Here is a 16,373-nt window from a genome sequence, read left to right on the forward strand (position 1 = left end):
ATTTTAGTTTGTGTCAGTCTCGTTGACGTTGCGGACTGAAAAATGGCGGAGGATTCTAACCTACCAAATTCAGAAAATTTGAACACAAAAAATGGAAATTTCATCTGTGGAGTGGTCGAGGGTGAGTTTTGAACCAAAAAAGCATGTTTGCATCCTTAGGAACCCCCAAATTCGCCCCCTGTATCCTCCGCTTCCCCATATTTACAAATATGGTAGTGGGGATAATGGAAATTGCCTCCAATAATAAATACACAAATAAACCCAAATGGGTGTTTAACGAGCTGTAATTACCCCAAGTAATTTTCCAGGCTTTTATGGCCGACCATGGACCACCGAACAGCGCAAAGACCTTTTCCAAAAGTAAGTCCCTTCGCAGTTTGACCTGAATTACAATGTAAATTTTAGGATGAAAAAATGGGGCATGGACTCGTACGTCTACGCCCCAAAAGATGACTACAAACACAGAGCTTATTGGAGGGAATTGTACACAGTTGAAGAAGCTGAACATTTAACAGGGCTTATTCAAGCTGCCAAAGACCAAAATATCACATTTTATTACGCTTTATCTCCAGGACTTGACATCACATATAGTAGCACTAAGGAAATTACCGCTTTGAAACGAAAACTGGAACAAGTGTCACAGTTTGGGTGTACAGCATTTGCACTATTGTTCGATGATATCGAACCTGAAATGTCTGAAGCTGATAAGGAGGTTTTCCAATCGTTTGCACAGGCTCAAGTGTCTGTGACCAACGATATTTATCAGCATTTAGGGCAGCCAAGGTTTTTGGTGTGCCCTACACAATATTGTAGTACAAGGGCTGTGCCCAACGTGACAAATTCAGAATATCTAAACACTTTAGGGTCAAAATTAGCCCAGGAAATTGATATAATGTGGACAGGTAAGTTGATTGTTTCAAATAATATTAATAATTGCAGTCCAGTGTGTAATTATGAACTGGGACTGAGTTATACAGAGTGCGGTGGATTACCCGTTTTTTGTAATTTAGTGAAAAAAATGTCCATCATTTGAATAGAAATCACTTGGAAAACAATATGTGTATACCCATGAAAAATTTGATGACGTCATCTTGAAGAAGCTTTAAATAAATCAATGAAAAATTTGATGACGTCATCTTGAAGAAGCTTTAAATAAATCAATGTGACAGGCGAAACTGGTTGTGCGTTAGAAGTGAGGGAAGTTCGTTGCAAGTAACATTATGTCGTATAAATGTGAATGAAAGGTTTCCGGGTGATGCTGTATTCAAACACTTGATACCTCGTACTGGACATTTTTTTTAATAAGTTACAAAAAACCAGTGATTTATCGATACGTGGGTGGGACTTGCCTTAACCTTGTCCTCATTCAGGTCAAAAAGTCATATCAAGACTCTTAACAAAGGAAAATATTCAAGAAATCACAGACGCCCTGCGAAGGCCGCCTGTGATTTGGGACAACTTACACGCTAACGACTACGACCAAAAAAGGGTATTTTTGGGGCCCTATTCAGGTCGATCGCCTGACTTAATCCCCAAACTGAGAGGGGTCCTAACGAACCCTAATTGCGAATATGGTGCCAATTTTGTCGCTATTCATACGCTTGCGCAATGGTCGCGATGTAACCTGGACGGACAGAGGGATCTCACTTTAAGTAAGTCCGCGTCGGTTCGACTCAGTTTCAAGCAGTGTGGGTAAACGACTCTTGTTGCAGATGACACGGTATCTGCTGATATTAAACTAGAGACTGAAACAGAGGATGGTTTAGGGGAAGACGTTCCGGTTTCCCTTTCCCCGAATATGTACCATCCTCGACAAGCCCTTCGGAACGCCATCAACGAGTGGTTGCCTGAATTTTCCAAACACAAGTCGGCGTGGGGACCCATCGTGAAACCGCAGCCTGCTGTCGCGGTTATTCCTGTCCCGATCATCCCATCCATCAACACTTGCATGACACTGACATCAACCACGACGACGACGACTGGGAGCAATTCTCAAGCGGTAGTCAACCCAACACAATTACAAGCTTTAGCTGAAGTGTGTAGTAGCGTAAGTCAAAGCGTCGTAAAAACCGAATTTTGTGTTGCTTTTATTGTTTTTAATGTGTTGGTAGAGTGTGACGGTTTTCTCTTTCCAGGTCGCAGTCGCTGATAGTTTAGTAAATCCAGTACCTGGCCCTGTTATGAATTCTCTCGTTTCCGATACTAAAGTAGTGTGTAATGACTCTATTCCGAATCCTATAGCTCCCGTTCCTATTCCTATTCCCGTATCGGACGCGGAGGTGAAAAGCATCACAGTTTTAAGCGGAACACACATCAAACCAGACAAAGACAAAAATAAAGTTGTGGTGAATGGTGATAAGGCTGATGAGTGTAAAGAAGGCGCGAAGGAAGAGACCTGCATGAACACCGACACGAGCACGGATTTAAGTAACGAGTCGAGTTTAAGTCCGTCTGAACCCATGGACTGTAACAGCACTCCTAACATATCTCCGGCGCATATAAAAGGAACGGTGGAAAATTCCAGCGAGGACGTGGCCATGAGCGAAAATTCGGTAAGTTAAATGTGTTCAAAATTTAACACGCGCGTGTTAAATTTTGCATTTTTTGTTTAAGACTCCTAGCGGTAGCATGCAGGTCGAAACAAATGACGGTGCCAACCAAATGGTGGTGGAAAACCCACCCGAGAACGACATCGAGCCTGAAAGGTTAGTTTCAAGTTTGACGAGTCCCGTTTTTGTAATTTTTGTCTCAACACAGGAAAGAGAACGAGTTGACGTTCGAGGACTTGGCGCTTTTGTGCGATTTGTTTTACCTGCCGTTCGAACACGGCGGCCAAGGTTTGCAGTTGTTGCAGGAGTTCAATTGGTTGAAATCGAACGCGCATATAGTGATGGCCGCCAATCAGAAGAAAGATCCGTTGAAGGCGGATGTGAGTGTCGATTGCGATTGGTTGGCGCTTTTTATAATTTGTTTCGTAGGTGCAAGAGTGGTTCACGCGTGCCGAAAAAATGAACGAGATGACCCAAGCCGTGAATCGGTTGTTCCAACACTTATCGAGTTGTAATAACAGAGAAATTTTGTACGACTTGTATTCATACCTTTGGGATATCAGAGGTGTTATTTCTTTGCTCAATTCTTATGTGAAGTGGTTGGGTAAGTCACAGGGGACGCTCTGGGTTTAAAATTGCACCTACCGTTAAGCCGAATTTGGCTTTCTGTTGGGTCCAATTTGGTTTTCGATGGTCGATTACTTTCCAGTCAGGCGCAAGGCGTAATGTGGCGAGTTTAGTTGGTCGAATTTCTGTACTTTCTTTCAGTTGTTTGTGTCGCTTAGCGTAATTTGTGTTCCAGCTGTGCAGAGGAAGTTAGGTGTCCATGGATTTGTTGAGACAGGGCGTAACAGTACTTTTCGGAAAGTAATCGACTATTCTCTGTTTTCATAGTGTCAAGTCGAGGCGAGAAATGGGAGCACTTTACTGCTTTCATTTAGCGCCGTTTCACTGACCAATCTTTGAGTGTTTTGCAGATATTTTCCAGTATTTTCCCGTTATTAATAAGCTCTTTATTTTCTTAAGCTGGCGGCCAGTTTCCTGCTTCTATGCCATCATACACCCAGGGGACCTATACATGTATGCATCGACCAGAACGTAGTATAATGTTGCCACGCATTTTGCGTAAATTTTTTTTGTGCGTCAGAATTTATTTCGGGCGTTTGCGTACACGGACGAAGGTCCTGCGACAGATATGTAAGTTTTTTGGATTTTTGTGGCGCTTCAAATGCTACTTAACAACGTGGAATGGACATTTTCGTTTTTTGTGGGTGTCCGTCTATTTTAAACACTTCCAAGTGCATTGTGCTGTCTTGGCAATGTTGATTTAATCCGAAGCTAGTGAACGAACGTCGTTGTCTTTTTGTCGTTTTTCACGTCAGCGGACCGCCCTGCCATCCTGCTTCTGCCGTAAGAGTCAAAAAATAATACTATACTTTCAATTGTGATTTTTCTGATTTAATCAGTAACTAATATTACTAAGTTTCCTAGATTGCGAGCGACAAGTCGGAGAAATCGAACGAACCGTCTCATGTTCATAATATTTTTGTAATTTTGGTTTTCGTGAATAATATTCGTTGTATTAATTTTTGGAAAATACTCCCCCAAAGATTTAATTTCATACGAAACGAAACGCTGTTAAGTCACTTCTTTTCAAGTTTCCATAGTCCAACTTTACAGCTGCCAGTTTTCCCAATTCTGTATCGATGTACTCAAAACGTATCCGTTTCGGAAAAAAGGCGATTTGTGTTAGTTCTCATGTTCCGAAGTTGGTAACTCTTCAGAATCTTGGAAAATCGTACCTATATCATTTCCTGATCTGTTTCTAACAATTCAAAAATCTTAAGGGCGCAAAGACGCCAAGGAAACGATCAGATTTATCCCAAAAATCTACCAAATTCATGCTATAAATTAGTTTTCTTCTCAAATTTTGGTATTGTGTTCACCACACTCTCAAATGCTCCTAAAAGGCCCCAGATTGTGAAAAGCAGCTTTGCCATGGGTGCAGATCTCGACCTTTCCCGGGCAAGCTCAATTCCAGATTCCTCAGAAGACGGGATCAACATCCAACTACAAGTCGATTTCCTACTTAAACTAGTCATTTTTCTGCATTAACATTGCACGAGGCAGCTGTTAATTTTTTCGCGAAGTAATCTCGTGGGACCTTCCGTCCAAAACCTAGATTCCTGTACCGGGGTAAGTAAACCCGAGGCGTTTCTATGGCGTCAGAGCACCTTGCGCGTAATCAACCCGCAGCAAGCGATTGCAGTGCGTTTCCCAATTTAACGACATCTCTGATACCATTTTCTGATAGGGTTTTCGAAAGGGTGGAAGGAGACGTTCATGAGCGGCGAACAAGAGCCGTGGGTGTTCCGCGGAGGGCTCACCGCAGACCTGCAGGTAATCCCATTCATTTCCAGATTTTTTAACACCCGTGGACCTTCTTTTCAGACCCTAAAAGTCCACACTCGTGTACTTCTAGGGTCGAGCGAGCATTTAGGGCGAACACAAACGCAAAAAGACCACCCGTTTCATTGCTTTTCGTTTGTAGAGATTGATCCCTGTGGATTCCGGGAATGACCTGTTCGTCTACAAAGTCCCCGATGTACCCACGTGTAGGGTGTACACGGTGAGACCGTACTTACCCGAGGACGAACAAATGGTCTACAATGTGTGCAGCAGGACGTGTAAAGATGGGCTAGAAGACCCGCATCCGTATCCAGAGGAATTGAAGAATTTGCAGTCTGATAGGATCGTGGGAGCGTATTTGACGCTCCATCCGGAGTTCTGCTTCGTGGTGGAGGACGACGCGGGAATCGTGGGGTTTGCGTGCGCGTCTCCGGATTATAAGAAGTTCAGAGTGAAGATGGAACTGGCGTGGGTTCCGGAAATGTGCGAGAAATACCCATTATCACTCAAGAACGATAAAGACTTGTCGAAGTTCGCTCAGGTTTGTTTGGTTTAAGTGGTTTGAAGGGTTGGGTTAAATGTTTGTTGGTAGGACACCATATCACATTTTCATGGGTTCAAAGACGAGATTTATGTATCCAGTCCGACGCACCCTTCTAGTATGATCTGTAGTATTCTTCCATCAGTCCTCGACCAATCAGTGAGCAAAAGATTGGTCACGTGTCTCCTAGCGGCGTTGCGGGCCAATGGTGAGTACGAACAGGGTCACGTGGTGACGCTAAAAGCGTGTTTTGTGTTTTAGGTTCGTTCGGTGTTCACGTGGTCATGAACTCGACAGACAGTTATACGCATGCGTTCTATGGTAAATTAGGATTCGTAGAAAATACCCACGAAGCGATTAAGGGCAAAATAGTGATGGGTCGTACTTTTTAAAAATGCACAACTGTATTATAAAATTAACACTTGACTGATTCTAATGATATAATTTGTTACAAGAATTTTGATAGATCTTCATAATAAAAATTAACTATCTTTGTGATTTTGTACTATAATTAATTCTTATATGTTTATTTGAAGCTAAATATTGTAATTACGTATTTAACTGTGTATAAGGATGTAGTGTATAAATATTAAGATATAAATAAATTTGAACAGTTTATTGTAACAGTAAGTTATTTGCTTGTTGTAGTTCCATGATCTTTTTATGCATTTCCATGATCTGAAACAAATTGAAGTAGTAGGTAGTACAAGGTCTTTACTATCTTCCACCTTTGTGATTTGCGCCCCCGCGGACTCAATTTCGCTTCTCGGTGACTCCAAAGCGCCATACGTGGCCTCCATATCTTTCAACTGACTCACTAAATCGCTAATTAATTTCTCTATATCCGGCTTCTTGGGTGGCGTCTTGTTGTGTTGAACCATTTTATCAATTTCCTTGTTCAGGTCCTCTCTCGACAGAATCGTTTGATATTGAGGGTCAGTTGCGTACGGTGGTGCTTTCGTGTATATATTGCGCTCAGCGGGATGTGGCGGTTCATCTTTTTTCTTGCTCCTCCAAGTGGTCAAAGCTTGTAGATTCCTACAAAGACGAAATTTAAGTGTTTGTAATACATCTATCTTGTCTAACCGTTCTTGTTGCAAAATCTTCTCCTGTTGGTCGAGAAGTTCTTTAAGTTTCTCCATCCAGGTCTGTTTATACATTGGCATACAAGTAAACGAATCGTCTGTCTGAGTGGACGCTCTGGCTACTTTCTCGTCGTCGTAGTACGATTTTAACAGGATTTTGTTTGACGTGGGGTTGGTTATTTTGTGGATTATTCCACTGTCGTCTTTCTTCACTTGCGACAGACCTCTAACCACCAGACCCGACTCCACAGACTCTTGCCGTGGAACGTACTCGAGATAGTCTGCCACCACCATTTCCTTCTCCATGTGCAACTCTTTCTCTTCGTCCGCGTCTTCCTCTTCTTCCGTGTCTGTTTTCTCTTCTATGAACTCCACCGGCTCCGGTTTCATTTTCTCATACTGGTGCCTTAAATAATCCACTGTCGCTTTCGTGCCCTCGGCCACAATTCTGCCTTCGGGGTACTTCAACGGGTTGTTCGCAATTTGTAAGACTTTTAATTTTGGCGCCAAACCTACTTCGTTGGGTAACACTTCGATTTTGTTGTCGGACACCAAAAGGTTTTCGAGACATTCGTGATAGGCTATGCTGGTCGGGATGGTCGTTAGGTGATTCTCCCTCAAGTCCAACCAAGACAGAACTGGCAGCTTTTCGAAGAAGTTTTCCGGCAGCGCTTTGATGAAGTTTTGTTGGAGGTAGAGCATTTTGAGGTGTTTCATTTCGAGGATTCTTGAGGGTACTTCTTTTAAATTTTGCTGGGAACTGTCTAAAATTATGTCGAACTCAGACATTTTCCCGGGTTTGACGAAAATGAAAACTAACGTGAAATTTCATAGCTTGTCATGGTGACGTTTTGTCGATATTTTAGGGGAAGTGTAGGGTCATAGGGTGGATGGCACGTGGTGAGCTGTTTTAGGCAAAGGTGGACAGTTTAAATAATGGTGATTCTCTGATTTTAATGTTTAGAGTTTAAGGTAGTTTAGTGTCTTCTAAAAATCTGTTTGTCTGCGCATTACAGTTTTTTTCAAACAATAAGTAAACTTATGCTAACAAAACTGTATATCAGTAGTATTTACCAATTCTGATTTCTCCAATCATGGTTGAGTTACCTTTTGAAATATAAAATTTGAAACTAAACATCTCTGCAAACAAAAAGTGTTTTTAACTGAATAAAACAAAAAAATCACTAAAAAATGTATTTAAAAAGAGTACAAGGCCTTCTATCACAGCTGAATAGAAATTTTTGATAGAACATCAGCTGTAAAATGTACCAATTCATGTTTTGTACTAAATTATGTAATGAATAGAATATCTGCTGCATTCTGGAATAGTGCTTCAGAAATCCCGAGGTGTGATCTACCATACCCAGGCAGATTGATTTGACCTGACCTGACCTGACCTGACCAAACCTGACCAAACCTGACACAACCTGACCTGATCTGACCTGGTGGTAAAAGTTTTTGTGTTGTTTAGATAATCTGGTGGCATGTCGTACTATATTTCCTTAATTCGTTCCTCAGCAGTTCTGGGTCGCCAAAAAAGGCTATATAGAGGTACTGCCAAGGGCTTAGCAGTACCTATATTTATGAGGGTGGCCTCTTTGAATCCCTCCAATGTGTTTATGATCCAAATCCTGGTTACATAAAAAAACAATTATTTTTATTTTTATTGGGTCCATTATGATTGCCGTAATGTACAAGAGTGCTTTGGATTACACCTTATCCGCCATCATTTTTATAATCTAGGGCCCAGTGCACATCTTGTTACAATTATTTTTAAAAATCGTGGCTTTTCCAGCAGAAAATCACACTAAATAGGTGTTGAAGCAGGTGTTGTTATTTTTAAAACACCCCAGGTGTATTTTATTCTTTAAAACCGCGTTGTTAATAATTTTCACTAATTTTTGCTAATTTGATGTTGCGGGGTCCTAGATTCAATTTTTCTTGCTTGTTTGTTGTTCAGTGGAGTGCTTTTGGTGTTACTAATTTTGTGAATTTATCATTGTTTTTGCCTTATTTTGTTGCTTTTTGTGTTTTGTGATCACTTGTGAACTGTTTTTGTGTGTTCTCATCAAGAACTTCAACAGATGCACGATCCAGGTAAAAAAAAATTACTCATTTCATTCGCCTTGTTACCGCACGTTTTATCGTACAAATATTTAAAAATTTGCTGATTTAAGGACGAAATAGTGTTATATTTCAATTTAGCGCGTAAGAATCTTCCATTTGATTGGCGTTTGTTGCAAATTTCACGCAACCAAATAAACATGATGAAAATTAATTTATCGGAGATCGGAGATTTCAAGCAAATATCACAGAGTACTAGATTTAAGCGGACGTTTTTTCGAGGGCGCATGTCACGTCTGTAGAATTTTTTTAAAAAGGACTCTGTGGTAAATTAAACGTCACTGAAGTCGTAAAATTTGTGTTCTGTTTCTGAACACGTTCTGACACATCTAGGAAATATATCTACACGTTTCAGACGGATTTTTTTAACTTTTAAATAACTTGTTGAGAATCCCAGCTCTAACATTTTGACAAACCCAGCCATGCATCACAATATTGACGTTCGAAGGTTACTGCTCCTAACCTAACTTTCACCGTGTGTTTATAAAAATATTTATATATGATAATTAGCTCTCGTGAATAAGTCATCCCATTGAGACAAATCATCCGACTGGACTTTATCCCTTGTAACAAACTATGCGTCGAAATCGTGCCAACAAAGACTTTATTTACATTTTCAACCAAATGTAAACAATGGCTACTTTTCACGTTGTACAAGAAGGGCCCGTAAATGCGTTAGCATTAAACCGTGATAACACCCAGGTGGCAATTGGAGGCAGAAATGGTAACAAATTACTAACAAAAAAAAAAACAACAATAAAACCCCCTCAAAAAATTTCAGTCTTCAAAGTGTACACCATCGAAGAAGACAAATTCCGCGAAGTCTGCAACTTACGAGCTTCCAAACACCTGAATTTGAGTTTTTCTTGCAATGACGTTTCGTGGAGTTGGACAGATGGTACTAAACATAACCACAACAACCACATGCTCATGTTAAATTTCAGACCATTACCTGGCCACAGCCGCCACAAATGGCCACGTGTGTGTCTGGAATCTCACCAAAATGGGTAAAGCCATGCAGGAGCAAGACTACCAAGAGCACAAACGTACGGTCAATAAAGTCAATTTTCATGCTAGTGAACCCAATAGATTAATCTCGGGATCCCAAGATGGAACCATGCGTTATTTTGACATCCGCGCCAAAAATGCCGTTGCCATTTTTTACAGCAACACTGAAAGTGTTCGGGATGTTCAATTCAGCCCTCACAACCCATACACTTTTGCCGCCGTGTCTGAAAATGGAAGTGTGCAGTTATGGGATGTGAGAAGGCCTGATCGATACCAGCAACAGTTTGCGGCGCACAGTGGACCCATTTTTGCCTGTGATTGGCACCCAGAGAGCACGTGGTTGGCTACAGCCAGTAGGGATAAGACAATTAAAGTTGGTAGTTTGAGTGTTTGAAAATGGTGGTGGTTAATGTGGTTTTTCAGGTTTGGGATTTGACAAGTAAGCTTACGTTGGAGTATACTATTCACACTATTGCTTCTATAGGACATATAAAATGGCGTCCGCAAAGGCGCTATCATATAGCGTCGTGCGCTCTAGTTGTCGATTGTAGTATTAATATCTGGGATGTGAGGCGCCCTTACATTCCCTTTGCAGCTTTTAATGAACATAAAGACATTCCTAGTGGCGTGGCGTGGAAGGAAGACCCCCATACTTTTCTCAGTAGCGGGCGAGTAAGTACTGAAATAAAAAAATAAAAAAAGTGAAGGTTTTGCGTTTTAAATTTCTTCATTAGAAGGAATAACTACTGCAATTTCGTCTAGTACGTCAGTCAATGCCCGCCGAAAACAGTGTCCGGTGAATTATATGAAAATAGCGGCTTTATGTCTAGGAATCGTAATGGTTTCTACTTAACATTATAACGATTATTTATTTCTTTAACAAATCTACATAGAAATAATAGCAACACAACACAGCATCATCGCAGTAACGTGATTTTTTTCCGACAATGTTGTGTTAATTTAACCCAAATTCTATAAAGTTGCGCTCATATTTTTCTTATTAATGTTGGAAATTATATTAGGACTTCTAAAACTAACCCCATTCGACCCCCATTTTTTGTTCTAAAAAACAATTTTTTGACTCAGGACTGCACTCTCTACCAACACTCATTTAACTTCGCCAGCCGCCCCGCCAGTAAGGCCAACCCCCAGGGCGTGTCCTTAAACAACAAAGGCGAAGTCCTATACGCCCACAAAGTCAACGTTAACAACGCTATAGTAAAAGCAGCCGTCGGAATAATCAGGTACACAGCCACCCCACCACACAAAAAATAAAACCCCAAATTACAGAAAAACGTCAACAACCCAATCGCCCGACCAATTTCATCTCGCCTCTAGTCTTATGCACCAGTTTACCGAATCACCTCGCGGAGAACAATCCGAATCGGAAATTTTTCTAGGTCTAGCCAATAACTACGTCCTCAGTGGGCGGAGTTTATCGGAAATGTGCGAACACAACTCGGCCGTAGCGAAACAGTACGGGAAGGATCAAGTCGCTGTGGTTTGGAAAATAATCAAAACGATGTACGGGGAGGAGTATCTGCAGAATTCGACGAGTACCAATCGAGAGGATGTGGTTTCGCATAATAATCTTCCGTTGAATAACATAATGGGCGGGATTGAGCACACCAATGAGAACGATCAGAGATCGAGGGGCGGAGACACGCCAGTGGCGCAGTTTAGCGACGAAACCGAAAACGAGGATCAAGTGGATCACATCGCGATTTATAGTAACGGGTTTCCGACGTATTTAAATTTTAGAACGGGGTTACCAAAAGGGGATTTTTCTTTCGGGGAGAATGAAATCGATATGGAGTTTGATACGATGATTACTGATTTTCAGAGTGGGTACCGGAATTATGTGACCCCGCAGCAAGATTTCGTGCTTCCGAACGAAGCTTTCCATTTGAGACACGAAATCAGGAATAGAACTCCTCCTCCAGATAAATTCCCGAATAGCAATTTTCCCGTTATGAATGACGATTCTCAAACGATACCCCTAGAGGAACAACCCCAAACTCTCTTAACTGTTTCGTGCTTGCCAAAAATGCCGCTGTACGACTCATCGTCCATTGTTTTAGACGCACTTAAACATCATGCTATATTAGGAGATGTACAAACGGCGGCGTGCGTTTTGATAGTTCTTGGAGATCAACGAAAAACTTTGAACGAATTAGACGAGAGTACTCAAGAACACTGGCTTTTAGGCTACATCGAATTGTTGAGCAGGTATCAACTCTGGAATATAGCTACTCAAATTATCAAGTTATCGTGGATACCGTCAGTGGAACAATTAAACCAACAGTCAACTCGATTTAACACGAACTGTAGTAAATGCAGCAAAGCTTTGCAGCGTATTGGTTGGTTGTGTGACAGATGTCATTCGTCACAATACGCCCTGTGTAGTGTTTGTCACCAAGTCGTGAAAGGGTTGTACGCGTGGTGTCAAGGGTGTTCGCATGGAGGGCATCTGGCACACATGCGACAGTGGTTCGCTATTAATAAAATGTGTCCCACGGGTTGCAGACACTTGTGCGAATATAAGTGACCACGCTGTATATGACGAAACTAATCGATTTTCGGTTTATTTATTCATCGTCTTTCCCATGGAAATTGTAATCGCGGAAAGAGGTCGGAATTCGCCCGTGAAAATGGATGCATCGTGGAGACAGTGTAGAAAAAGTTGTGATAATTAGATGTAGGTAGTAAAATTTTGTATTACGACTTGGTATTTTTTTATCCTTGTAACCTAGCCGAGTATTAATTGAAAATGGATGGCTTCCACCGGAAATCACGGAAACTGTTATTGCAAAACCGTTTGAGTAATTATTGAAATTGCGAGTCTGTTTTGTTTGTAAGGAACGAGATTAATTTCAGATTTGTTCTACAGTGATATAATTTTGTCAGCAATTACCAAAACGTAATTAGATCTTATGTCGGATTATTATGATAAATTGGAGACGGATTAAGCGAAGTATGCAGACACTTGATTATTATCTTCCATAAATCACAGTTGTAAGGGATTATTTGCAGCTAAATTGGCTCGGATGTAGATAAATATAAGATTAGGTGCGAGATTAGCCCAGATTGATTTGATTTTACAACATATTTAGTAACAAAAAATTAATTTCGTCGTAAAAAAGTGTATCGGAAAATAAGCTCGGGAATGCGATATTGCTTGTGCTTTAGCAATATTAATTGACTACGAAATGAAGTTTATATTCCGTAATCTTATCATTTTTTGTTGAGAATCCCTTACAGACAATGTAAAAAAATAGATTGGGTGATTTATTTTATCGTAGCGTTATGATGTGGAAAATATAGTTACAGATTTTTAAAAATGTTGTTTGTTCAGGAGATACAAAAGAAAAGACGACAATTCTTTCCAATGAAATTTTATTTTATCTCTAGGTCTTTTCATCTAACATTTTTGGGATTGACTGAGTAGTGTATTTGTAAAAGTTTCTACAAAATCTACTTTCTGTTATTTAAATTTAATCGCAGGAAAAACGGCAGCCGATCATGTCCATACAAAACTTGCCTTTTGATTCAACACTAAGGTCCTTAAAACTACAGTTAAGATAAGATTGTACATAAATAAATAAATAAATTAAATAAATAAATGTTTTACGTTGCACTAATGACTGTTTCCGGCTTTGAGCCCCATTACGGCAGCGAACAAGGCAAAGAAAAATCCTGCCAATCCTGTCGCTCCCGTTAATAGAATAAGTCCACCAATCAGAACTGGGATAAGAGTGAAAAATTTGAGTTTGTAGGCCAATAGTAGAGGCAACAGGAAACGTTTGATTTTTTTCTTAACTTTGAATTTGCCTCGAGAGTCCCTCGTCCTAGCTACGTCAAAATCTGAAAAAAAGAATATTTAAAAAAGCGTTTCATCTCAAATAATTTGCAAAACTTCTAGCAAATAAATTTGGCAGAAAACGGTTTCGCTAGAAGTGCAGACCACTTTCGTTTGGCAACAAAAGTTATTCTGTTTTTATAGATTCCCTCCGCCAAATTTATTTTCGGCGCAGGTAGTCCTAAATTCGAAAGATAAGTTTACACCCTGTATATGAAAACAACTGCATTTAGTAATGCACTAGGTAGCACCTTATTAAATCCAAGTTAAACGTCTTTTAGCCCGACCCCAATTTTTTCTTGTAGTTACGCTTAAAAGCGTCTGTGGTTTTTATGGTAAGACTAGCGATTATTTATGAATGACTTAAGTACTGTGTGTACTATTTTGGTTTTTTAACTCAGTATTTTTTTTGATCTTGAGAATTTTATTTACTATCAATTAAACCTATCAGATTAGATTATCAGTTTCATCATATTACTTTTGACCTTCACAATAACAAGAAGCATGTTTATGTAATTTTGTCAAGTCGTGAAGTTAGTTTAATTCGGGCCACCAAATTACCCACCCATAAAATTTTTCGGCAGCTGCTTCCCAAATCGTTTCCAAGTAAACCAAATCTAACGAGTCCTTCGCGTCTGAAAAGACCTACTTTAACACGAGTTTCTTGCACGTCCGTCATCTTTTGATTTGCACCACTTGATCACATTTTTCATGACGTTTCCCGTAAACCTACTTCAATAAATACACGTATTTTGTCAAACTAGTACCATGTCGAAGTGTAATTACAGATCGGCTGTTTACTGGCTCGAAAAACCAGATGCCATATTGTTATTATAAAAGTATTAAAATTTTGACGTATTATCAATTAGTTAAGGTAGGCGACTACCGTTATCATATTTTCAATTTTTTTTTTATCATCAGAAGTGGGATAAGTTTTCTCGTTATCTATTAAAGCGCAAACAGGACTGGGGTAAATTTTCGGGGCTGAGTACCTGTCGTCATCGGTATCCTGTTCTGCAAAGACCACTGCTTCGGGAAAATCCCCCATGAGTCCTCCCGCACCTCCAGCTCGTTACCCTCGTCACAGCACTCCTCGCCACTGCCAACACCCACACAAACCATAAAAAAAATGGTAAGTTTCAAGTTCATCTTGCTGGTCGCGACACCCAAACGTCAAGGAATCATTTTCGAAATGAACGCGTTTTTAGTTTGGTCTAGTGCGTCATCCGTGCTGCCACCACAACCGTTGCTTATAGACTCAACCATTTCCTCGTGCTACAGAGCCGTGTAATGATTCTTACTCTAATGTTAAATATTATCTACGTTTCCGCATGAATTCGTTGTCGGCGACACGAAGCGTACAATTTGCGGTGGTACAAAAAGTCCTAATGATAAAGTATCTGCGAAAATTTTGGTCACAGTCTGGTTGCCGATTTATTGGCGGGTCCGGATCGAGATGCGTTTTGGCGGCGGGACCGTAGTGATTGCGTGCGGAGAAAATGTTACCGTGGGTACCGTTTTGGGTAGCTTCGTGCGTAGGGAGAAGAGCGTTTATTTCGGGTAGGTGCGGACTTTAATTTGGCGGATAAATGCAGAGGTTTTGTGTCAGGTAGGCTTCGGGATAACAATGGAAGTATTTTTGTGGGTTTTAGCTTGGCGATAAATTTTTTCTAATTATGTTTCTAGTGAACATACCTAGATTTTGATTATATTAAAAAAAAAAAAAAATTTACTTCCCGAGCGTAAGCTAAGGAAGTAGAGTAGAGATGTACCGACTGTAGGTCTGGCCGACTAACCGACTAGCCGATTGTTCGGCCAGTAAAAACCGACTAGTCGGCCGACTGTTCGGCTTTGCTAAAACCGGTTTATAAATGCGACAGACGGTGTGTTTTTTTTCTATTTCTCTGACTATCTTAAAAATTTGTTTTATTCTAATAAAAGGAATAACTAAAATTCCTTTGTTTTCCAAAAAATGTGATAAATTTGTTTGGATTATTTTAACATTTAATTTTTTTTGTAACTAAATACAAAAATAAATAATATTAATAAGAACACAATTTAAAGGGCCAATTTATACAATATTTTAACTGAGATTAAGTTGTTTGCGCATTTAACGCCATTAGCGACGTCTGATTAGCGTAGAGTCGGTCACATGGTACTTTAACGTGGGGTTAAAAATTAAATCGCAATTAAATGTTTAATTGAGGTTCTATAAACCGGGTTTAATTAATTGTTTTATATACTATTTTAATTTTAATAAAAAAAGCCGACCGATCGGCTGTTTAGCCGACCAGTCGCCGACTGCCAGCCGACGATGAAAAACGGCCGAATAGTCGGCTTATCCGACCGGTCGGCCACTAGTCGGTACATCCCTAAAGTATAGTAATCGAGTCCATCGGACAAAGTGCCACTCCTATACTTGTAGTATACGAATCCGCTTACAGTTTTTTCGCTTAATGTTCAAATTTTGGTAAAAACATTTGCAAGGTATAATAACGTTATATTACGAACACTGGACAGAAGTCCCCGTGACTCAATGGCTAAGTCGGGAACAAGGAGACCTGCGGCGAAACCGTGCGACATGCGGTAGTGGGTTCAATGCCGAACTTGACAGTTTAGTTATTTTTTCTTGCATTGGTAATAGCCTGCGACTTCTTTTTGTTTGTGCTGTGACTAGTACTATCCATGTTGATGACGCCATTACAAATTTTTTATTGGTCAAATTAACAACGAGTCACCCCATTTTCTCGAAAATGTGAAAAACACCTCTTTACAATAATAATAATGATAAAATGAGA

General features: G+C 40.2%; 5 protein-coding genes across 7 annotated transcripts in view; 3 read left to right on the plus strand and 2 right to left on the minus strand.

Moving 5' to 3' along the window:
- Positions 1 to 20: 20 nt before the first annotated feature.
- LOC135139278 (protein O-GlcNAcase) lies at positions 21 to 6,133 on the plus strand. 2 transcript variants are annotated; one of them, XM_064069461.1, is made up of 14 exons: positions 21 to 121; positions 309 to 360; positions 406 to 902; positions 1,371 to 1,652; positions 1,713 to 2,047; positions 2,136 to 2,552; positions 2,614 to 2,705; positions 2,758 to 2,929; positions 2,979 to 3,153; positions 3,576 to 3,629; positions 4,864 to 4,949; positions 5,101 to 5,499; positions 5,551 to 5,707; positions 5,761 to 6,133. In XM_064069461.1, exons 1-14 carry the CDS (start codon positions 43 to 45, stop codon positions 5,889 to 5,891), a joined length of 2,928 nt encoding a protein of 975 aa, XP_063925531.1. In that variant the 5' UTR covers positions 21 to 42; the 3' UTR covers positions 5,892 to 6,133. The 2 variants fall into 2 exon arrangements, with proteins under 2 accessions (XP_063925531.1, XP_063925539.1); XM_064069469.1 differs by lacking the exon at positions 3,576 to 3,629.
- On the minus strand, positions 6,101 to 7,757 carry LOC135139293 (leucine-rich repeat-containing protein 27-like). Of its 2 annotated transcripts, none has more exons than XM_064069486.1 (4): positions 7,692 to 7,757; positions 6,586 to 7,348; positions 6,228 to 6,537; positions 6,101 to 6,177 (listed from the first exon to the last, which is right to left on the minus strand). In XM_064069486.1, the coding sequence occupies exons 1-4, from the start codon at positions 7,720 to 7,722 to the stop codon at positions 6,115 to 6,117; spliced, it is 1,167 nt and encodes a 388-aa protein (XP_063925556.1). In that variant the 5' UTR covers positions 7,723 to 7,757; the 3' UTR covers positions 6,101 to 6,114. The 2 variants fall into 2 exon arrangements, with proteins under 2 accessions (XP_063925556.1, XP_063925548.1); XM_064069478.1 differs by having other exon boundaries at positions 7,659 to 7,742.
- An 869-nt stretch (positions 7,758 to 8,626) lies between these two features.
- Positions 8,627 to 16,373, plus strand: part of LOC135134508 (uncharacterized) — a 78,022-nt gene continuing 70,275 nt past the window's right edge. The window contains exon 1 of the mRNA XM_064063212.1: positions 8,627 to 8,681. The gene's annotated coding sequence lies outside the window, so the exon portion shown is untranslated. The remainder of the gene's footprint in view (positions 8,682 to 16,373) is intronic.
- LOC135139305 (GATOR2 complex protein WDR24) lies at positions 9,140 to 12,440 on the plus strand. The gene is made up of 6 exons (XM_064069499.1): positions 9,140 to 9,432; positions 9,490 to 9,606; positions 9,653 to 10,089; positions 10,140 to 10,388; positions 10,803 to 10,960; positions 11,007 to 12,440. The coding sequence occupies exons 1-6, from the start codon at positions 9,342 to 9,344 to the stop codon at positions 12,262 to 12,264; spliced, it is 2,310 nt and encodes a 769-aa protein (XP_063925569.1). The 5' UTR covers positions 9,140 to 9,341; the 3' UTR covers positions 12,265 to 12,440.
- Positions 13,133 to 14,800, minus strand: LOC135134458 (uncharacterized). Its single transcript, XM_064063148.1, has 2 exons — positions 14,568 to 14,800; positions 13,133 to 13,580 (listed from the first exon to the last, which is right to left on the minus strand). The coding sequence occupies exons 1-2, from the start codon at positions 14,722 to 14,724 to the stop codon at positions 13,354 to 13,356; spliced, it is 384 nt and encodes a 127-aa protein (XP_063919218.1). The 5' UTR covers positions 14,725 to 14,800; the 3' UTR covers positions 13,133 to 13,353.

Source organism: Zophobas morio, unplaced genomic scaffold, assembly GCF_036711695.1.
Source record: "Zophobas morio isolate AGI-343-1 ecotype UQ-CSIRO unplaced genomic scaffold, CSIRO_AGI_Zmor_V1 ptg000004l, whole genome shotgun sequence".
NCBI lineage: Eukaryota > Metazoa > Arthropoda > Insecta > Coleoptera > Tenebrionidae > Zophobas > Zophobas morio.

Bases quoted from the DNA above. Each gene is read 5' to 3' on its own strand.
- LOC135139278 (XM_064069461.1), top strand. From the start codon at position 43: ATGGCGGAGGATTCTAACCTACCAAATTCAGAAAATTTGAACACAAAA. The intron at 3,154-3,575 runs GTAAGTCACAGG...TATTTTCTTAAG, and splicing joins TTCTTATGTGAAGTGGTTGG to CTGGCGGCCAGTTTCCTGCT. The intron at 4,950-5,100 runs GTAATCCCATTC...TTTCGTTTGTAG, and splicing joins GGCTCACCGCAGACCTGCAG to AGATTGATCCCTGTGGATTC.
- LOC135139293 (XM_064069478.1), bottom strand. From the start codon at position 7,722: ATGTTTAGTTTCAAATTTTATATTTCAAAAGGTAACTCAACCATGATT. The intron at 7,349-7,658 runs GTAAATACTACT...ACATAATTTTAG, and splicing joins GATTGGAGAAATCAGAATTG to ACAGTTCCCAGCAAAATTTA. The intron at 6,538-6,585 runs GTTAGACAAGAT...TCGTCTTTGTAG, and splicing joins AAGATTTTGCAACAAGAACG to GAATCTACAAGCTTTGACCA.
- LOC135139305 (XM_064069499.1), top strand. From the start codon at position 9,342: ATGGCTACTTTTCACGTTGTACAAGAAGGGCCCGTAAATGCGTTAGCA. The intron at 10,090-10,139 runs GTTGGTAGTTTG...GTGGTTTTTCAG, and splicing joins GTAGGGATAAGACAATTAAA to GTTTGGGATTTGACAAGTAA. The intron at 10,961-11,006 runs GTACACAGCCAC...CCCAAATTACAG, and splicing joins GCAGCCGTCGGAATAATCAG to AAAAACGTCAACAACCCAAT.
- LOC135134458 (XM_064063148.1), bottom strand. From the start codon at position 14,724: ATGAACTTGAAACTTACCATTTTTTTTATGGTTTGTGTGGGTGTTGGC. The intron at 13,581-14,567 runs GTACTCAGCCCC...TCTTTTTTTCAG, and splicing joins CAGGATACCGATGACGACAG to ATTTTGACGTAGCTAGGACG.